General features: G+C 29.8%; 1 protein-coding gene and 1 pseudogene across 1 annotated transcript; one reads left to right on the forward strand and one right to left on the reverse strand.

The window, feature by feature from the left end:
• Positions 1 to 4,477: 4,477 nt before the first annotated feature.
• On the forward strand, positions 4,478 to 9,222 carry LOC115888653 (prostasin-like). The gene is made up of 8 exons (XM_030908430.1): positions 4,478 to 4,484; positions 5,376 to 5,597; positions 5,671 to 5,972; positions 6,287 to 6,410; positions 6,717 to 6,930; positions 6,991 to 7,200; positions 7,730 to 7,891; positions 8,226 to 9,222. Exons 2-8 carry the CDS (start codon positions 5,379 to 5,381, stop codon positions 8,432 to 8,434), a joined length of 1,440 nt encoding a protein of 479 aa, XP_030764290.1. The 5' UTR covers positions 4,478 to 4,484; positions 5,376 to 5,378; the 3' UTR covers positions 8,435 to 9,222.
• A 3,180-nt stretch (positions 9,223 to 12,402) lies between these two features.
• Positions 12,403 to 14,744, reverse strand: LOC115888698 (annotated as a pseudogene).
• Positions 14,745 to 19,170: the final 4,426 nt, after the last annotated feature.

Genomic DNA, 19,170 nt, shown 5'->3' on the forward strand with positions numbered 1-19,170 from the left:
CTCATTGTGCTTCCGTTCGGGACACGTATTGCTATTAAGATATACAAGGAACATATTGAGACAAACCGCAGAGTTAAGAGTTAACAAAAATTTATCCACAGACACCTTCAACGTGTGTAAAAGATTTTTCAAGGAGCTGTATATCCATAATCTTTTTAAGAAAGATGTTTCAAAATGGCCCTAGAAGGAGAAAGTCGAGGAATTAAGATTAACGGAGTTCAATTAAACAATATAAGATATGCAGATGATCCAATCCTAGCACCAACTTTAGAAGATAGAGGACATGGGAAATCGTTTCAGTTTTAAAATCAACGCTGCCAAGGCCAAACTTATGGTAATAGGACGCCAGCCTATAATCAACACAGCATTGACGGTGGATGGAAATATTATAGAGCGAGTACCACGATTTAAATATCTAAGTGCAATGATCAATGAACGATGGTACTGCGATGAGGAAGTTAAACATAGAACGAATTATGCAAAATCAACATTTTTAAACTTCAAGAAACTTCTGTTAGCGCGATGTCACTTCTTGACTGCAGTGGTAAAATGCTATCCATATTTATCTTACTATACGAAACGATGCTTTCAAAGCTAGAACACTGAACCGCATCGAGGCTTTCGAGATGTGAACTCTCCGGAGACTCTCTTACGTATACAGGCGCACATGTACTTACCTAACAGAAGAGTTTAAGAACTGCAGTTTAGCGGGGAAAATCTTTAATATAAAGTTGAAAAGTTTCATATAAATATCATGAAGGGAGACAAATATTACATTCCTAAACTGATTCTACAAGGAAAAATAGAGGGACGACGAGGCCCAGGAAGAAAACAACATTCCTGGCTAAGAAACATACGGGATTGGTGTAACATCAGCGACGCAGCCACCATATTTCGAAGAGCCGAAAACGGCACTCTACATATTGTATGAAGAGTACAGACAATCGCCAACGTGCGGCTAAGCACAAGGCACATTAAGAAGAAGAAGACAGAGAGAGAATTTTGGTAAAAAACAAACATATCTCTACTTGCTTATTGTTGCTCTGAGGAAAAAACTTGTTTTTGGAATTATTGCTGGATGAAATTTAGTATATATCGTGCCTTGTAATTTGTTTACAATTTCCCTGTTAGTCATCAAAAGAAGCCCTAGCTCGTTCACACGGTAGTTGTTAGTGGTGGGATCATCCTCAGATTTTCGCCACTCTTTCAAATATACATGTTCAATAAGTTCGAGTAGGAAAACCGCAAACGTTACATAGAACTGGTTCAAAATGACAAATACTCGGTATAAAACAGGCCTTAATTATATGGCTAATCGAGTTTAAATCGTTTTACTTTTTAATGCTCCTATTGTATTATTAACTACTTTCAAAAACCTTCGGTTCGTTCAAGAGTGCTCTTATTGGATAATTTTTCCATTATTACAAGTAAGTGTCTGTAATTACAGTTATTGTATTTATGCTTGTATGGGGATGCATGATTATTTGTCTTTTTCTTTTTTAGCGTTAATTACATTAAGAATTTTAAACTTTTAAGCTTGTCAATAATTTTCTTTTTAATGTTTAATTATATATTAAATTTATTTTTGTTTTGGGGGGTGTGTTTTTCATTAATTTTAAACACAATTTTATAAAGCTACTTTATTTACGGTTTATTTTGGTCTGTAAATGATACGTTTTTGAAGTAACGAATAATAATTAAATCAGCTTACAAAGACAGTGAATTTAAAAATTATTAATTGATAATTATTGCCAACCCCCAACTGTAATGATCTTATTTAACTCGTATTAATTATGCACAAAAAAGGTCTACGTATACAGTATGTCCCCGGTTTGTCTTTACAAGGAGAAACTTTTCTTATTATTAACATTTTGAGAAAAATGCATACTTCAGAAAAATTTTTGCTTCATCTAAAATGGTTCATCCCGTCTACAAATTTCCATACCGTTCTAGAGAAAATAAAAAAAAAAGAATATGAAAATATTGTTGAATTTTTCCTAAAGTTCTAAAAATCAAAACGCGTCTCTATGGCAATATAATTTCGTTTTCATTCTTTCATAGATTGTTATTGATAGAATTTTAATTAACGTCATATTTTTTGCTGTCTTAAAATGTTAAATAAGCACAAAATTTGTTTAGTTCAATGCTAGGGATACAAATTTGATAATAGTTATACGAAAATGTGAGATTTTAACAATAGGAAAAAATATGACGTTAATCAAAATTAATAATAAAAATCAGTACATGTATATTATTTCGTATATTTTTCATTTTATTGATTTTATGGAAAGCGCTGTTCATTAAAATGTTGTATCCTATGTTATAGCGCTTGTTTCTCTCTACAATTTCCTGTTTCACAATGTACCGTTTGTGTCGGGGAAGGGATCATAGTTTCATAGTTGTCGATTTTAGAAAGAAATCAGTACATGTATTTTATTTCGTATATTTTTCATTTTATTGATTTTATGGAAAGCACTGTTCATTAAAATGTTGTATCCTATGTTATAGCGCTTGTTTCTCTCTACAAGTTCCTGTTTCACAATGTACCGTTTGTGTCGGGGAAGGGATCATATTTCATAGTTGTCGATTTTAGAATTTTTTTTAGAATTAGAGGAGCTTCCCCACCAACGACAAGGTCTTGCATCTCCTAGGGGAAGGTCGATTTTAGAAAGAAATCAGTCATTAGCGTAACTAGCAATTTGTCCTGGGGGGAGGCCTGGGGTTGAGCCCAGGGGGGCCTAGGGCTTTTGTTTTTTAAAAAATGAAGAATAATTTTAAAAAACACATTTTTGAATAAAACGTTTACATTAATTTCTATATCAATAAATTTCATGACTTGGTTATCAAACCGTGTTCCCGTAGATTACTTAAATACCTACAAATTTTCTAAAAAAAATAAAAATTAACACATTTTTTAAACACAACAAAATAATATTAACTAAACAAAACTAGAAAACATAATTTTTACTACATCACAAGCAAATAAAAATTAATACGTAGCCAAGAGTCATAATTCAAGATTTTTCTGGGGGGTGCCCAGCAGTAACTGGGGGGGCGGCACCCCCAGGCGCCTGTAGTTACGTCAATAATAACCATCTATCAAGGAATGAAATCAAATTATATTATCCTAAAAACGACTTTTTTGATTTTTAAGTTCCTTTGGACAATCCGAGGGACATAGTAGATATAGTAGAATTTTTATATTTATCTTTAACATATAGATACATCTTTAAAACATTTTTTTTTCCTTGAAAATAAAATATTTCAAAAAAATTTTGCATCTTTTTTGAAATTTTTTTCTACAATTTTTGTTTTCACAAAGACATCACACAAGACTGTTTTCACAATTCATATATAAATATTATTAAGAATAAAATAAAAATTATATACTTTATTTTATTCATATACAGGTGTTTCCATGTATAGGTACACTATATAAAACTAATTCAGAATAATAATTTTTCTGAGAAATAGTGAATCCCTATAATCAACTAGTTTAAAATTTTATGTTCTGTAAAAGTTATAATTCACACTTTAAATACCGTATGATCGAAAAAAAACGGCGTCAAATGGGGAATGAAGTTAATGGTGGTTTTGGCAAGGACAAACTCTTAGACGTCGTTTACTAAAAATTGACATAAAACTTGTCAAAAATAAACACCACTAATTATAGAAAGATTATAAAAGGATAGAACGTTTCCAGATGACAACAAATCTATTTCCAAAAAATTATTTTTTCTTGAATTTTTTAACTACACCACTTAAAAATCTCAATTTTTACTCAATATAAAAATAAATTACAACCTTCTTCCTCATTAAAAAAATAAAGAAGAGTACGGGCTAAGTAAATGACTTGTCTACAGCTTGACCTCGCCAAAATTATCATTGAATGTCATTCCCCAGCCGTCTTTGACGTCGTTTTTTTTCGATCGTATAGTAAATATGTAGTTTTGTTGTTATATTATTAAAAGTCTAAACCACAACAATCGTGAGTTTAATCTAGACATATAAAACAATATTTACTTGTAAGTTTATGAAATAACTACTATAATTAAATATAGTAAATTATTTAATATTTTACATCTTTATTTACATATGTCATTTATACCAGAGATAATATAAATACGGTAACGGATATATTTATTCAAGGAATCATAAAACAAGTAACAAAGTAATTACATAGGAAAATAAAATATTTAATGCGAAAGTTAAACAGATTGAAAACAAATCAAAATATCATCAATCAGTCTCTGCAAATATTTTCGGTTTTACCTTATATCTCAGACTTATTTGTTTGGGTATAGTCTGACTTTAATGTTTTTATTTTTGTTCGTTTTTAAATTCCCAAAATTTAGCGACCAAGAACCAAAACACTTCTTGAAAGTTTAAAAAAACAATTAAGGTATTTTTTTAAGAATATCCATTATACATATAGTTATTTAAAATCTTTGTCAAATGTAGTGGGTAGTGGGTATGATATAGAGGTATAAATATATGTACAAATGGTCTTGTATTGCAGTATTATTTAAAATGTTACGTTTATACAGTTTTCTTTTTCGTTATTGAGATTATTGAATGAATATTTATTTATTCTTTATAGTGTGATTTCATAGAGTTAAAAATTAAATGTGATTTAAATAAAAGTCTATACTCATCAGAGAGTGTATAGTGTATAGTGTTTTTCATGTCAACATTGTGAGTATTTTCTTGTTACTTTGTGATTTTTTGTTATTTGCAATTCTAAATACGTATAGCGTGCTATATGAAACAAAGATATTCATATTTCCGAAATATCTTTGTACACGTTTGTCTAAGACTTCAAAAAAATAATTTTTCACAAAACCAAGACACTTAAACCTTCAAAGGTGTATACCGGGTGACACTAAAAACATTTAGACGATCAAATCTATTTTTCCAAGGCTGCTTGACTAAAAATTAGTGTTTTAATACAGCCGTGGCACTCATATAGATTGAAATTTAAAATACAATTTTGTTTTAAGCAAAAATGTCAAAGGTTGACATATGATATGTCATTATATTCCGAGTGTCATTTTCTATTGAATAAAGTAAAAAAATACCGAGGGTGCCATTTCAAATTCAAAAGTTGCAGTGATTTCCGGTGACACAGGAAGTGACCGAAAACAATTGATTACGTCAAGCAATCCTAATTTATGTCACATACTAACATACCAAAAGTAGTTTTTTTATTTGAAAAAAATAAAAAGTTATAGGGGTGAGCCGCACTTTTGAGACGCAGCCAGTATATTCTGAATCTACATAAAATTTCCGAATTTCTGAATATTTTTGTAATTTTATAACGTAATTGTAACCCTAAAATTTTCGACACCCTGTACAATCAGAATTTTGTTTTACAGGTAATGTTTCGAACGATGTACTTCATATTTTTCCTAACCTGTTACTACCTGGGTACGACTTTGGGGCAACAACTAAAATCACCATGTCCTGACGTTTTTCAATATGAACAAAACCCTTCTGAACCAGACCGATGGTACGCTACTGTGACACTTAAAACCGATGCCGAATTGACTGGTGTATGGTTTAGAGTACTGCTAAATAAGCAAACTTTGCAGTTAGGGGTAAGTTTTTTTGTTATATACTTTTCTACAGGAAATATACAGATATAAATTTTATAGCTACATATTTTTCTAGAACTGGTTTGGTGAGGTGGAAACGAGAGATAATAATACAGGGTACCTCATAAAGAACCCAGGAGTGAAATTACAACCCAACGCACCGATGCAGCTTAGATTTTACGTTAGATACAACACTAACGAACCTCCCCCGTATATTTTAACGTTGAGACTCAATGCCAGACAGATATGTCCTGTAGGTGGTACCACTACACCTAGTCCGGTAGTTACCGGACAATTATTCACCAATAAGCCCGAGATACCGGACTCACTGTCGGGTGTATCTGGTGGTACCTCGTCTGGGATTAGTCCTACAGTGATGTAAGTACAACAGTTCTGTACAGTTTCTGAATATCAATTGGGACTGTTTTATTTGAAAAAATAACAGCTAAAATTAACAGGTTTCTGTAAAAAGTAACAACAGTAAGTTATGAGCTTGGTCGAATTATAATGGTGCATGTTACTTTCGCGCGTACCTATTATTTTTTAAAGGTTAACAACTACTGCCTTTTGAAATAACAGTAGGTAGTGAAATACCAGATCATTAAATAATTATAATTAATTAAGTAACCAACTGTCTCATTTTTATATTTTATAGGTAGTAAAGACTGAAGAATATTTTTGTATTGTTTTAGACAAAAACCGAGCCTTCCAATTGGTTCAGGCGATGATGACTTCTATCAAGGCGACTTTAGTTTAATATTAAAACCGCAAGGACCGTCGCCCGACCCGTTGACTACTGAATGTGGAACAGTTATCGTAAGTAACTGTTATTGTAACAAAATATATGATTTGATGCATAAAATTTGTTATTTGTTGAGTTCTAACTTCCAACAGTTATTTTAAATAACAATTACAACTGTTATTTTTAAATAACAGTCCCAACTGTTATTTTAAATAACAGTCCCAACTGTTACTTTAAGTAACAGTTGAATTTTACTAAATTCAATGAATTTTGTTGTTGACCAAGTCAGTGATATTTTTAAAAATAACAGTTGGAACTATTATTTAAAATAACAGTTCTATATATAGCTATAAGAATTTAAACAGTTTATTATTTTTCAGAAACAGCCACGACCTCTAATAACTCACGGACAGGAAACAACAGAAGGTGAATTTCCATGGCACGCTGCCATATACCATTCGAAGGGTATAGACCTGACGTATATTTGCGGTGCTTCCCTAATAAGCGACTATCATTTAATAACAGTAGCTCATTGCGTCACTAAAAGGAAAAGCCAGATGGCACTAAGTCCAAGCAACTTAGTGATATATTTAGGTAAAGCAGTGGTTTTAGAGTTATTGTAGGTGTCTTATTTATTATTTTATCGCTTTTTAGGAAAATACTATCTACGGGTATGGTCGAACCCAGGTATTCAATATAGAAAAGTAGAAAGTATAATAGTGCACCCGAAATTTAACCCTATGAGTTTTAGTAACGACATAGCTGTTCTGAAACTCAGCAAACGTGCTGAATTTACTGACTACGTCAGACCAATTTGTTTGTGGGAGGGGAATAATCAATTGGACCGTGTTGTTGACCATATCGGTGAGTTACTTTTTGTATAACAGTTGGAACTGCTATTCAAAAATAACAGTTGGAAGTGTTACTCTGATTTAACTAACGGCTTAAAATAACAGGTTTCTGTTAAATAATGAGTCCTTTCTCAGATGTGTTATTTATAAATAACAGCCGAAACTGTTATATGAAAGTAACTGTTGGAAGTGTTACTGTTATTTAACTAACAGCTTAAAATAACAGGTTCCTGTTAAACAATGAGTCCTTTCTCAGACGTGTTATTTTTACATATCAGCCGAAACTGTTATATGAAAATAACAGTTGGAAGTGTTACTGTTATTGGAATAACAGCTTAAAATAACAGGTTCCTGTTAAACAATGAGTCCTTTCTCAGACGCGTTATTTATAAATAACAGCCGAAACTGTTATTTGAAAGTAACAATTGGCACTGTTATTTACAACCGAGGTTAAAACTGTTATATTTTTTTATTATTTTCGTTAATTTATTTAATATATAAATTCTCTAACAAAGTAGAATTAAAGAACTGTTATTTTATAGGTACTGTAACAGGTTGGGGTTTCGACGAAACCGGTAAAGTAACTGAACAGTTGACAAAAGCGCATATGCCGATAGTGTCACAAGAAACGTGTATTTATTCCTTTCCGGAATTCTATTCAAGATTTACGAGCAGTACCACATTTTGTGCTGGGTTTAAGAATGGTAGGTTTATCATATTCATACGATTATTTTAGACATCTTTAGACTATAAACACACTTACTTATTTATCATAAGTAACAAAAACTATACCTCTTTATTTAAAATAGTACTAACTACACACTAGTAGCCAGTTTGTCTTAAAGCCTACCGCGGCGTTGCCGATACGTGAAAGTATTCCTAAAATCAAGAAATTTTTCATAACTAATAACTTATACAGTTATGGACCCCCATTTTAAATTTTTGATAATTACAGATTTTTCGAATATATTTTTAAGATAAATCTTTTTTGTAATAATAGTGCCTTTAGAAAAGATTTGTTTTCTTTATATCCCCCAGGTACTTCGGTATGTAACGGCGACTCTGGCGGAGGACTGATTCTACCCAAACCTGGATCAAATACGCAGAATACAGTATGGCAAATCAGAGGATTAGTGTCCATAAGTGTAGCTTTACAGAACAGGTTTCGATGTGATTCGTCTCATTACGTTGTGTTTACGGATGTTTCGAAGTATCTTGATTTTGTACAAAGTTCTTTAAAAATATAAGACTGCTTTTTTATTACTCTGTGTTAAAATTATTAGTATATAGATTACAATTTTTTTATATCATTTTAAAAATCAAAAGTATATTGTATTTTCTGTCATTTTTTATGGATATGTCATCTATGTCGAAATAGTTTTTTATTGTTAATCTAAGGAAATAGTATCTTAGTCTCTCGCTAGACTAACTTTAATACTATACTACGCTTGAAATAATGCAATTTTGTATTTTATCATTACACATACTTCAATAAGACTAATTCTTGGCCATATTAAATATTAATTAGTATTTTTATTAATATAGATAGATGAGTACTTTTAAAAATAATTAGTTATTTACAGCGGCGTGCGGTCCATGGAAGCGGGGGAAGCACCGCTTGCCTAAACTTTTTAAAGATAAAAAAATAAATAATTAAACGTTAATAATACTGTTATTTTATAACAAAAGATTAATTTAATTTGTTAAAATTATTTATTTGAAACCTTACATAAACGTATCTAGCAAATTTAATTAGCCTTTCACTGCATGGATGCGCGCCTGGGAATCGCCGCCGGTCGCCTATCCCTCCTTCATGTAGGTGTTATTGACCTCGAACGCAAACGACAAATTTAAGCCGGAAAATCTCGCACAGTTGCTAGCCACGGCAGCGATTTTTCGGCCGCCTTCCTTGACTTTTAATTTATCGGGACGGGTTCGCTTGTGATTTTATAGGTAATATAATAAATTAAATCCAAAATTTTATGATGATGTTATAGACAAATTTGCAATGGCTGATAGACGAATAGACCTCAAATACAAATAGGTGCCTATCGCGCGTCATGTGCTTCGGAAAATTAATTTAAAATATCGTATTTTAACTATATAACTTTATGTGTTTTTGTTTGTTTAACAATTTTCGATAGAATTTTAATGGAACAATGGAATTGGCCTCGGAATTTTCAAAGGTAAGTTTTTTAAGAAAATGTAAAAGTAATGTCTCGAAATAGGGTTTTTTACCGATTCGCTTCCCCGCCTATAATTGGCACCGCACGCCGCTGGTTATTAATTTTATATATAATTTGAAAAATCAACAAGTTAACTTGAACACTTAATTTGCAGTAATATACAGGGTGTTTCAAAACAAATGCGAAAAACTTCAGGGGGTGATTCCTTGTTCAAAATAAAGGGTAGTTTGCTTTATAAACGTTGGGTCAAAAGTCAACCATTAGGGAGATATCGCAGTACAAAGATGGCGGAAAAATAATGTTCTTATTTTTTATCTTGAAAACAAAAAGAGATAGACTAATGAAATTTTATGGAAGCATTACTGTTATGAAAACACACTTTCTGGTAATTTTTCACTTTTTAAAATGAGTGGAAGGGGTTGAAATAAACTACCCCCTCATCATTCTTGTTAACGAAATTTAAAGAAAAATCTTATCAAACACATGCAAAAAAAATTAATTTGGATAGTTTAGTTTGTTTAGAAACTTTTTTATCTCTTGTATTTTTTTATAAAACTCACCGATTTGAAATTAAAAAATAAAATGTAAAGCATTACATGTCAGAACTAAAAAATATTTAGATTAAGAATCTAGTGATAATAATGATAATAATAATAATCTAGATAATAACGTATTGCAGTAGGGTAATGTCAAATAAAATAATAGAAACATCCTAAAAAGTGACAGCGGCCGACTAGATTTTTTTCTAAAAAAATTACAGCTGCCCACTAGATTCTTTATCTAAAAAATGTTTTTTGTCCTGACATGTAATGCTTTACATTTTATTTTTTAATTTCAAATCGGTGAGTTTTATCAAAAAAACACAAGAGATAAAAAAGTTTCTAAATAAACTAAACTATCAAAATTAATTTTTTTTGCATGTGTTTGATAAGATTTTTCTTTAAATTTCATTAACAAGATTGATAGGGGTAGTTTATTTCAACCTCTTCCACTCATTTTAAAGAAGTGAAAAAATTACCAGAAAGTGTGTTTTCATAACAGTAATGCTTCCGTAAAATTTCATTAGTCTATCTCTTTTCGTTTTCAAGATAAAAAATAAAAACATTATTTTTCCGCCATCTTTGTACTGCGATATCTCCCTAATGGTTGACTTTTGACCCAACGTTTATAAAGCAAACTACCCTTTATTTTGAACAAGGAATCACCCCTGAAGTTTCTTATCCCATTTGTTTTGAAACACCCTGTATATTCCAGGGTTGTCGCATCCCAACGCCTATTATTATTAATTTGCTTTATAATAATTTTATTATATTTTATAATATTTATTATTTTATATTAATTTGTAACAAATAATATATAAAAATAACTTAAGATTATTTTTGTATTAAATGGGAATCTAAAAATATAATTGTTGCCTAGAAAAAGAGACTCACCCTGTAGTAAGTGTCTTAAAAGTATATTTGTGGAGTTATATAGATAATAGATGTAAATACAGTTAAAATTATTTTTATTTTTTATACACTTATAGAAACAATCTCGATTTAATATTAAAGTTTGCATTTTTGTATGGTTTATTTTTAAAATTTTTTAACATGTATATAGTTCAGATTACAGTTGAGGGTTGGAACCTTTAGGAACTTAGCATTATTAAGTACTATGTCACACACAATATACCAAAACACTTTTTTCTTTTAGGCTTTTAGTTATTGATGGTTAAATGTTAGCATCATCAGCAGATGATTATAAACCAAATTATTTTATTGGTTTATAATCATCTGCTGATGATGCTAACATGGTTAGCGAAACGCGCGTCCAGTGTAAAAGCAAAAGTGTTTGGTGTATTGTGGTGATTTAGTGTTTTTTATTTTGCTATATAGTTCAGGCTAATGTTAAGACAATAAATAATTATTTGCCTTAGTATTATTAAGTAGTTATGTGATATGAGTTTGATTATAAATGAATATTTGCATTTAATAAAGATTTTTTGAGATACCATTTGCTTTATTTTGTTACCATAATATCCATTTTTCTCTGCTAGCGCGTAAAGCACCGTTCACTGTTCACACCCCTTACGTCTTACCCGGACAGGTAAAACGTAACGTGTAGACAGAGCTTTAAATATAAACGACCATCACAAATTATATTTAGCCTAGTGTTGTTCAAAAATAAAAAAATATATCTATCCTTATTTTATAATAATTAGTCAGAATTTTATTTATCTAAAAACCAACCATAATAAAAAGACTTTTGAAATGAACTTAACTGTGATAAAAAATAAAATTATCTTAAAGGGATAAATAAAGATATTTGGGTACTGTATATTTTTTACTGTTACATATATTTTTATTTATTTATAATATACAAATTCTTAAACACTAAAATTTATAGGCAAAATAATAATTCTAAAACAAAATCATATTAGTATATATACATGACACACGCGTATATACTGATGGTTTCAGTCTCAAAAATATTTAAACACATTGTAATACCGTATGATCGAAAAAAAACAGCGTCCGATTGGCTTGAAATGAACATCGATGACATTCCCCCATAAAAGTTTACATATAAAAATGACAGCAATCATCGTTTCATAGCCATCGCCGACATCGTTTTTTTCGATCATACGGTATAATTTATTAGACAACAGGTTTGTGTACAGGGAGACCGAAAGTCAATAAACATACGCGATTACAATTTTAAAGTTGACACAAATAATACGTCCTTTTTTATAAATCTGAATCTCTTTGATAATAAAAATGAAATAAAAATTATTCTCTATGTTTTATCATAATAATAATCAATGTTTACAATAATTGTGGAAAGAAATTGGAGTATATATATATCTACATGCCTATAAAAAATCAATAAAATACTTAAATATTTCTCTAAGCCTACTTATCATAAATGTAAGGTTATGTTATATACAAAAGTAAAGCTATTGCAAAAGAAACTTTTGTATACTAGTGTAAATAACATCATGTTGCACCTTGTACCATATTTTTCAGAGTGTTATAATATTTTTTAACATTTTACAAGCTTGTTAATCTAATATGCGAAAATTCTTATAATTTATCACAATTTTTCTATATATTAATAGTATTTTTGAGTTAGATAAAATACTATTTAGGAGATTTTTAACTGTAAACTATTCTTTCTCTTGGACTATATATAAATAATAAATCTGCTTAGTAAGAATAGTAAAAATATATTGAGACATACATATAAATAAACATAATGCTCCTTTGTGTCCTAAATTCCTACATATACGGCAAATAAAAAAAAAACACAAATCGATAACTTAGATTCTTCGATCCTATATTCTTGCTTGGATATATTTAGCTTTAAAAAGGGTGTCTCCATCATCAAGACATGCAATTTTCATACCTTCTTTATTGCACTATGAAGAGTTCAATAGATTTATCCTTTCCCCGCACCTTTCTATGCATAAGAGCATTAAAATTTTGTACAAAATACTGTAAAATTTATTTGGAAACATTTACTAATTTTATATATTTTTTCCATTTGAATTAGAACATTTAATCCCTGTGTAGCAAGGCATATTATTGTATTAGTCTCAGTCAATAATTAAATAATAGTTATCATCGTTTTAATGTCTCAAACAAGTTCAATTTTATGAATGTTGAATAATCATAAAACTTATAACCTTATTTTCATTGTTTTATTTTGATTTTCAAGCTTTCATCACACTTTCATACTACAAAGGCTGCAAGTGTGTTCCAATTAGAAGTTAACTTTAAGTATTTATCAATTTTTAAATTTTGTATTCAAATTTGGCGCCTTGGACAATAGTTCTTGGCCTGAAGGATAGATAGAGTAGCAGTACTAAGCATGCAACAAAGAAAAAAAGATAACAGCACCTCCTTGATTATTTTAGAATCATTTTTTCCTAGTTATTTACCTATATCCACGCAAGTATATACGATCTAAGCTCACCTAAAACATTTTACTAGGTTATGTTCTCTAGCAAGAACAGGAATCCCCGCTGCCACTCGGTTTTTGTGTGTTTGTCAATTTTATCTGGTCTGGAAATTGGTATAAAGATCCACAGTGGAATTTTGCTGAGCCAGGGCATTTTGGCGATCGCCAGAAAAGCCTGTTCCACATTAGAACCGCTCTTGGCCGATGTCTCAAAGTATGGCATGTTGTTCTTGTTTTGGCACCATTGTTGTGCCCTTTTTTGCACTGATAGCCCTTGGTTCCAAGTCATCCTTATTGCCAAGCAGGACAAAGGGAAGTTTCTGGATCCCTAAGCTGAGGCTAAGCTTGGATAAGAAACTCGTCCTCCAACTGTCCAGAGACTTGAAGGTGCTTGGTGCAGTCACATCAAATACTAAAACAGTTTAATAAAAATATAAACCAAAACATTCTCATAAAAATTATATTCATAAATTAAAAATAAATGTGTAAGTTTCTTTGTAGTCTCAAAGTAAGTAGTACTTTTTTTATACCTAATATTTTATACTATGTAGTTCCTCTTAACACACACATTAAAATATACAATTTTTAAATAATAATCACATTTTTTCAGTTATATACAGATTTTTTCAGATTATATACCATAAAATAAGATAGACATAAATATATCTATCACTGTCAAAGATTTTCTGTTAGCCAGACATTACTATAGGTATGTTATTCTGTATTTTCTAAACAACTGATAAGTACAGACATAAACAAAATTTAATCTTCATTGGAACTTCAGCACTATATATAATATAAATATATAATATACTACACCTAAGACACAACAGTCTGCTCCCTCGATAAAAAGCTACACCCAAAGATTGAAACCTTTCCTGACCTGCAGTGTCCCATATTTGCATTGTTACAGTCCTATAAACATCAAATAAATCATTATATGCATTTACCAGATAAGGACAATAACAAAATATACCTATCATCTATTGTGACTTCTTTTAGTTAAGAAATCAGCACCAATAGTAGCTTTGTATTGGTTTGAGAATTTACGGTTTACATATTGGTTCATGAGGGATGTTTTGCCAACACTGGATTCTCCAAGGATAACCACTTTGAGCAAAATCTCTTTGCGTGATGCCATTTTCTATGGAATAAATACACCAGTTACTTTAAATATAGATGTAAACAAAGATGGACAAAGCTACAAGAAGAGAAATTGCTGTCTTCCTTTGTTTGTAGCTAGACCAAAGTAAAAAATAAGGTAAATGAACTATTAGACTCGAGATACGACGGCATTTAGACGTTTATGAGAATGAAATACTCACGATAATATAATAATTAGATTATAAAATAGATAGGGGCGTAAATATGATGATTATACACAGTGAAACCCGTAGAATTGACTCATGCTTGTCAACAAAGATACGTATTTGTTGATTTGTCAGCTGATTTTCATTGATATACAACACAATAAACCACACTGTCCTATACAATTATGCAAATAACTTATTTAAAAAATATAAATACTCACTTATAACACACAGAATTAGGTCTTCGAACACTTAAAATTTATTAGAAAAACACTAGAAAATTTAACTGCGTAATGATCGCTAGTAAAATGACAGTGACAAAGAAAAATGGCGATGAATGCACAGATGCCAATGACAGATGAATGTTGTATTTATCTGTGGCTAGTAGGGATGGGCACAAGGATGCGGAAGAATTTATATCGATAGGCGATTACGAAAAGTAATGTAAAAAAACGTTTATCTTATCTCGCACATTTAATTTATTATTATAATAATTTATAACATATAATCAGCAAAATATAATTTATATATATTTATAAAATCTATACCATACAAATAAATCTTACTTACATTAAAACAAAACTTAAGTGGTACTTCTAAATAAATAGTGAAATTAAAAAGAAAGTAAAGCAAAAAAATTTATAATAAATTAATTGACAACAAATCTATTATACTTATTACTAGCTAGCTCATGTATATGCACAGCCAAATATATTATTTTTAAATTATTAAAGGCTGCCTATTTTTTTATAAACATGCTACTTACACAATGTTCAAACTATTTCAGTCAATGAGTTATTTTATTTTATTTTGATTATACAGGAAGATATACTTTTAAATGGAATACCATGTAAGTCCTCTAAAATGTTGAAACTATATAAAATGGCACCTAAATTTAAATTAAAGAACCATTTTGAGTGAACATGTATAGTAAATAATCTTAACTTCAATACAAACACTAGTCTCTAAAAAATATGTTTAGAACATAATTTAAGAGACTATAACCATTCATACAACTTTATTCTATAGTTTAATGGAAGAAATATACCCTTCTAAAAATAATTTAAATAAATATATTTTTTATCATTCAACATCGGGCTCAAAAAATTCTTCTTTGCGTTTTGATAGAAAAAAAAATAAGCATATTTCATATAATTCCTCTTAAAATCATTCAAAATAATTGATAGACAATAAATATAAAATGGAAAAATGAGGTATAATAGTATGAAAACAATATAGTTTTGTATAAAAATAAAATTTTATGCCTACTATTTGAAAAAATTCCATCAAAACTGACTTTGAGCACCTCTCCTTGACTAAAGTCTCTTGCTTGGAGCTAAATACTTTTTTGACTTTTGATGACTTTCTCTAAAAATTTCTAGTTTCAATAAAATACTTTGATCAGGACAAAAAGTACAGGTTTAGTACTATGCAATGACTAAAGAATATGAACAGACACAAAATTTGCGGGTTTAAATTATAAGAGGCTATATAGTTTATAAATCTAATAATTTGTAACAGTAAATACATCTGACCCCATTTACAAGCTAATTTAGACATTTAAAACAATGTGAAACAATTAAAATTGGAATTTTAATTTAATTCTTAATTTTTTTTCTCGATTTACCTCAAATAGCTTTGGTGTCAAATAGTAACAATTTATATCTTGGTGTCACTGATCACTGTATTCTTTAGTTATTGGTACTATATGTATTATAAAGTCGTAAAAAACAAGTTTTTCCTTGAAAAATTCTACTACCTGCGATAGTTTTAGTCTAATTTTGAGTACTTGAAGTATGTACTGTCGAGTTTCCTCTTCCGGCCATCGTCCTCTTCCTCCCTCGAGTAATTTTCTTGCCATTTGTAACGCATGAAACTCCATTGTAATGTTTTTTCCTTAAAAAAGTATATTAACACCACTTAATTTTTTTGAATTATTACTTACCTTTTCAATTCAAAAATCCTTACGCCTCTGTTTTTTCTTCTGTCAGTTCTTCCTCTTCATCTGAACTGTCGGATTCGGGCTCGAAAACCTTCGGTGGTTTATCTGCAGCTATCCCATTCTATAACAAATTATACAAGCATTATATTTTATAAGAGTCATATAAAAACATTACTTTTCTGCAAGTTCCTCGGCATTTAGTCCATCCACGTTATCCATGTCGACGTCATAGTTATACAGTCGGGTCTTCGGTTCGTCAAATTTTCATGTGTCGTAGTCTTTTCCAGGGGATGGTACACGTTGTTATAATGTTCATTTCGTCCCATTTCGTTTCCTTTGCTTTTCTGAAAGAAATTTACACAAATTACATACCTAAACAACTACTAGTACAGTGTGTAATATATAAAAATAATGATTGTCTCGATTTTAATACGTATTCATTAAAAATGATTCATTTTAGAAACATATTTTTAAGTGTTCTCCAGTTTTGATTTAACTAGAACTATACGAATTTTCGTAGACGAATTTAATGACTTACTTAGCCGAAGGCTGGCATTCTTGTTTGTCGAAACTACTGGAATTTTTTAAAATGCCCTTTGCGGGTCGTTTTGTAAATTTTCTGACATTTTTGCACAAAAATCGACTGCACTTGTCAAAACACACGGTGGTAAACATTCAATGTCAAGTGTCAAATGAAATTGGGGAGTGGCTAAAGTCACGGACGTATATAAAATTTTAAAGATTCTTATACGTCCGTGAGTTAAAGTTTAAAGCACCATCCAGAGATATAGGGGTAAAATGTTGTTATACTAGGGGGGAGATCAATAAGTAATAATTTAGTAATTAGTAGGTAAAGTTAGTTATAAAAAATAAGATTGTAAGTAGTTTTTATTTAAGTTTTTGTTCTATTTAATGTTAAAAATCTTAAATAGATAAAATACGAATTTTTTATACATCTACGGATGTGTCATCACACCTAAATACGGATATTATATTTATTTAATCTGGCGATACTGGATTAGTCTATATTATGATTGAAACGTCATAAACTAAAAAATATGCACAGGTAATAATAATTAGTAAAAGTATTTTAGTAAACTATTTATAAAATACTAAGATACTAAAAAAACGTATCTAAATACAAAATACAAGATAAAATTAAAAAAAAATATTTCAAATATAAGATGAAAATACATATTTTCTATCTTATATCTGTATTTCAAATACTTGAATCTGAAATAAATCACATCTCTGACGATATTTTTAATATTAATTAAAAAAAATAACCGCCAAAAAAACTGCTAGAATACCTCTATCTCTGGTTTAAATAGAAAAAATAAAACAATTCTGCCCGTAACTTTAGCCACACCCTACTCCTGAAATACAATACGTCAAGTCTTCTTCTGTGGTCAAAGTTGTCAAATGCAATTCAAATAATTTAAAGTTTGAAAAAAATCAATTCAAAAAATGAATATTTCTACATTAATACGGTAGTAGAAGGAAGTACACGATAATTACTAGTTATTTGAATCCATTTTTCTCGTCTGTAATTAATAGAATCACAATTAAAATCGAACGCATGCGTGAATGGTTATTCTTCGCACTTTCAGAGATCAAATTTCCTGAAAAATTGTAGGAATTTCAGTCTGGTTCGAAACGCGAAGAGCTGTGTTACTGTACGTGTGTTTTCTTAACAGTGCTTGTGCCCTATTCTGTACTAGACCCGAATAAATCGACTTAAAGGTAAGCGAATACAGTGTTTTTTCGATCAGGATAGTTAAATAAAAAAGACCTACAATCATTTCAGTTATATAGAATTAAAATATTGCCTGAAAGGTCTTGTACCAGGTGTGCCTCCTGAAAAAAATGCATAATAAATATGCACGCACCTGTATAATATCGCTGAAAATATTTTTGTACTTTAAAAGTGAATTATTTTTGGTAATAAATATTCCAAAAATAGAGATATTTGATCAAGAAGTCCATTCTGAACAATGACATTTTAAGAAATTCATGGAAGCTATTTTATTTATTTTTTTTTTGATCAAAGAGGAACTATTCGTTATTTGTAACATTTTTATCACTGTCTTTTTTACTTTCTACCCTTACGTGTATGGTAGTTTTGTATAACAAAGCATCACAAACAATATAAAGTTTTTTTTTAATTAGTAGGTTTTAAATTAAATTATTAATATATCAAATATTTTTACCTGATTTTGTAGGGATTATACCGGTTAAAATGTATCTACCTCTCTATATTCAGAGTTGTATGTGATCCAATTTAAATTATTTGGACGTGAGCCAACAAACAATGAGCTAAATATATATTTTTTCGAAAAAATCCTTAATTATGTGGGTTTATTTACTTGATACGAATAGAAAAATAAATATAAACTCAATTAACTCGAATTTAAATGGAGTTAACTCAGTTAATATTTGTTTTTAGTATTTACTTTCAAATATTTTAACTAAAAACTCATTAATAGTTAGGATTTTCTTCTATATCTATGAGAAAGTGCACCCAAATGCTAATGCTAATAGAGTAGTAGCTATTTATTTCTGTCATTTAATTAATTTTACAAGAATTTTACCTTACTTGGTTT

This window comes from Sitophilus oryzae, unplaced genomic scaffold (assembly GCF_002938485.1).
Source record: "Sitophilus oryzae breed Bouriz unplaced genomic scaffold, Soryzae_2.0 scaffold_806_pilon_pilon, whole genome shotgun sequence".
NCBI classification, from domain to species: Eukaryota; Metazoa; Arthropoda; class Insecta; order Coleoptera; family Curculionidae; genus Sitophilus; species Sitophilus oryzae.

Coding starts and splice junctions, on each gene's coding strand:
- LOC115888653 (XM_030908430.1), top strand. CDS start 5,379: ATGTTTCGAACGATGTACTTCATATTTTTCCTAACCTGTTACTACCTG. Junction 6,931..6,990: donor CAACTTAGTGATATATTTAG/GTAAAGCAGTGG, acceptor ATCGCTTTTTAG/GAAAATACTATCTACGGGTA. Junction 7,201..7,729: donor CCGTGTTGTTGACCATATCG/GTGAGTTACTTT, acceptor GTTATTTTATAG/GTACTGTAACAGGTTGGGGT.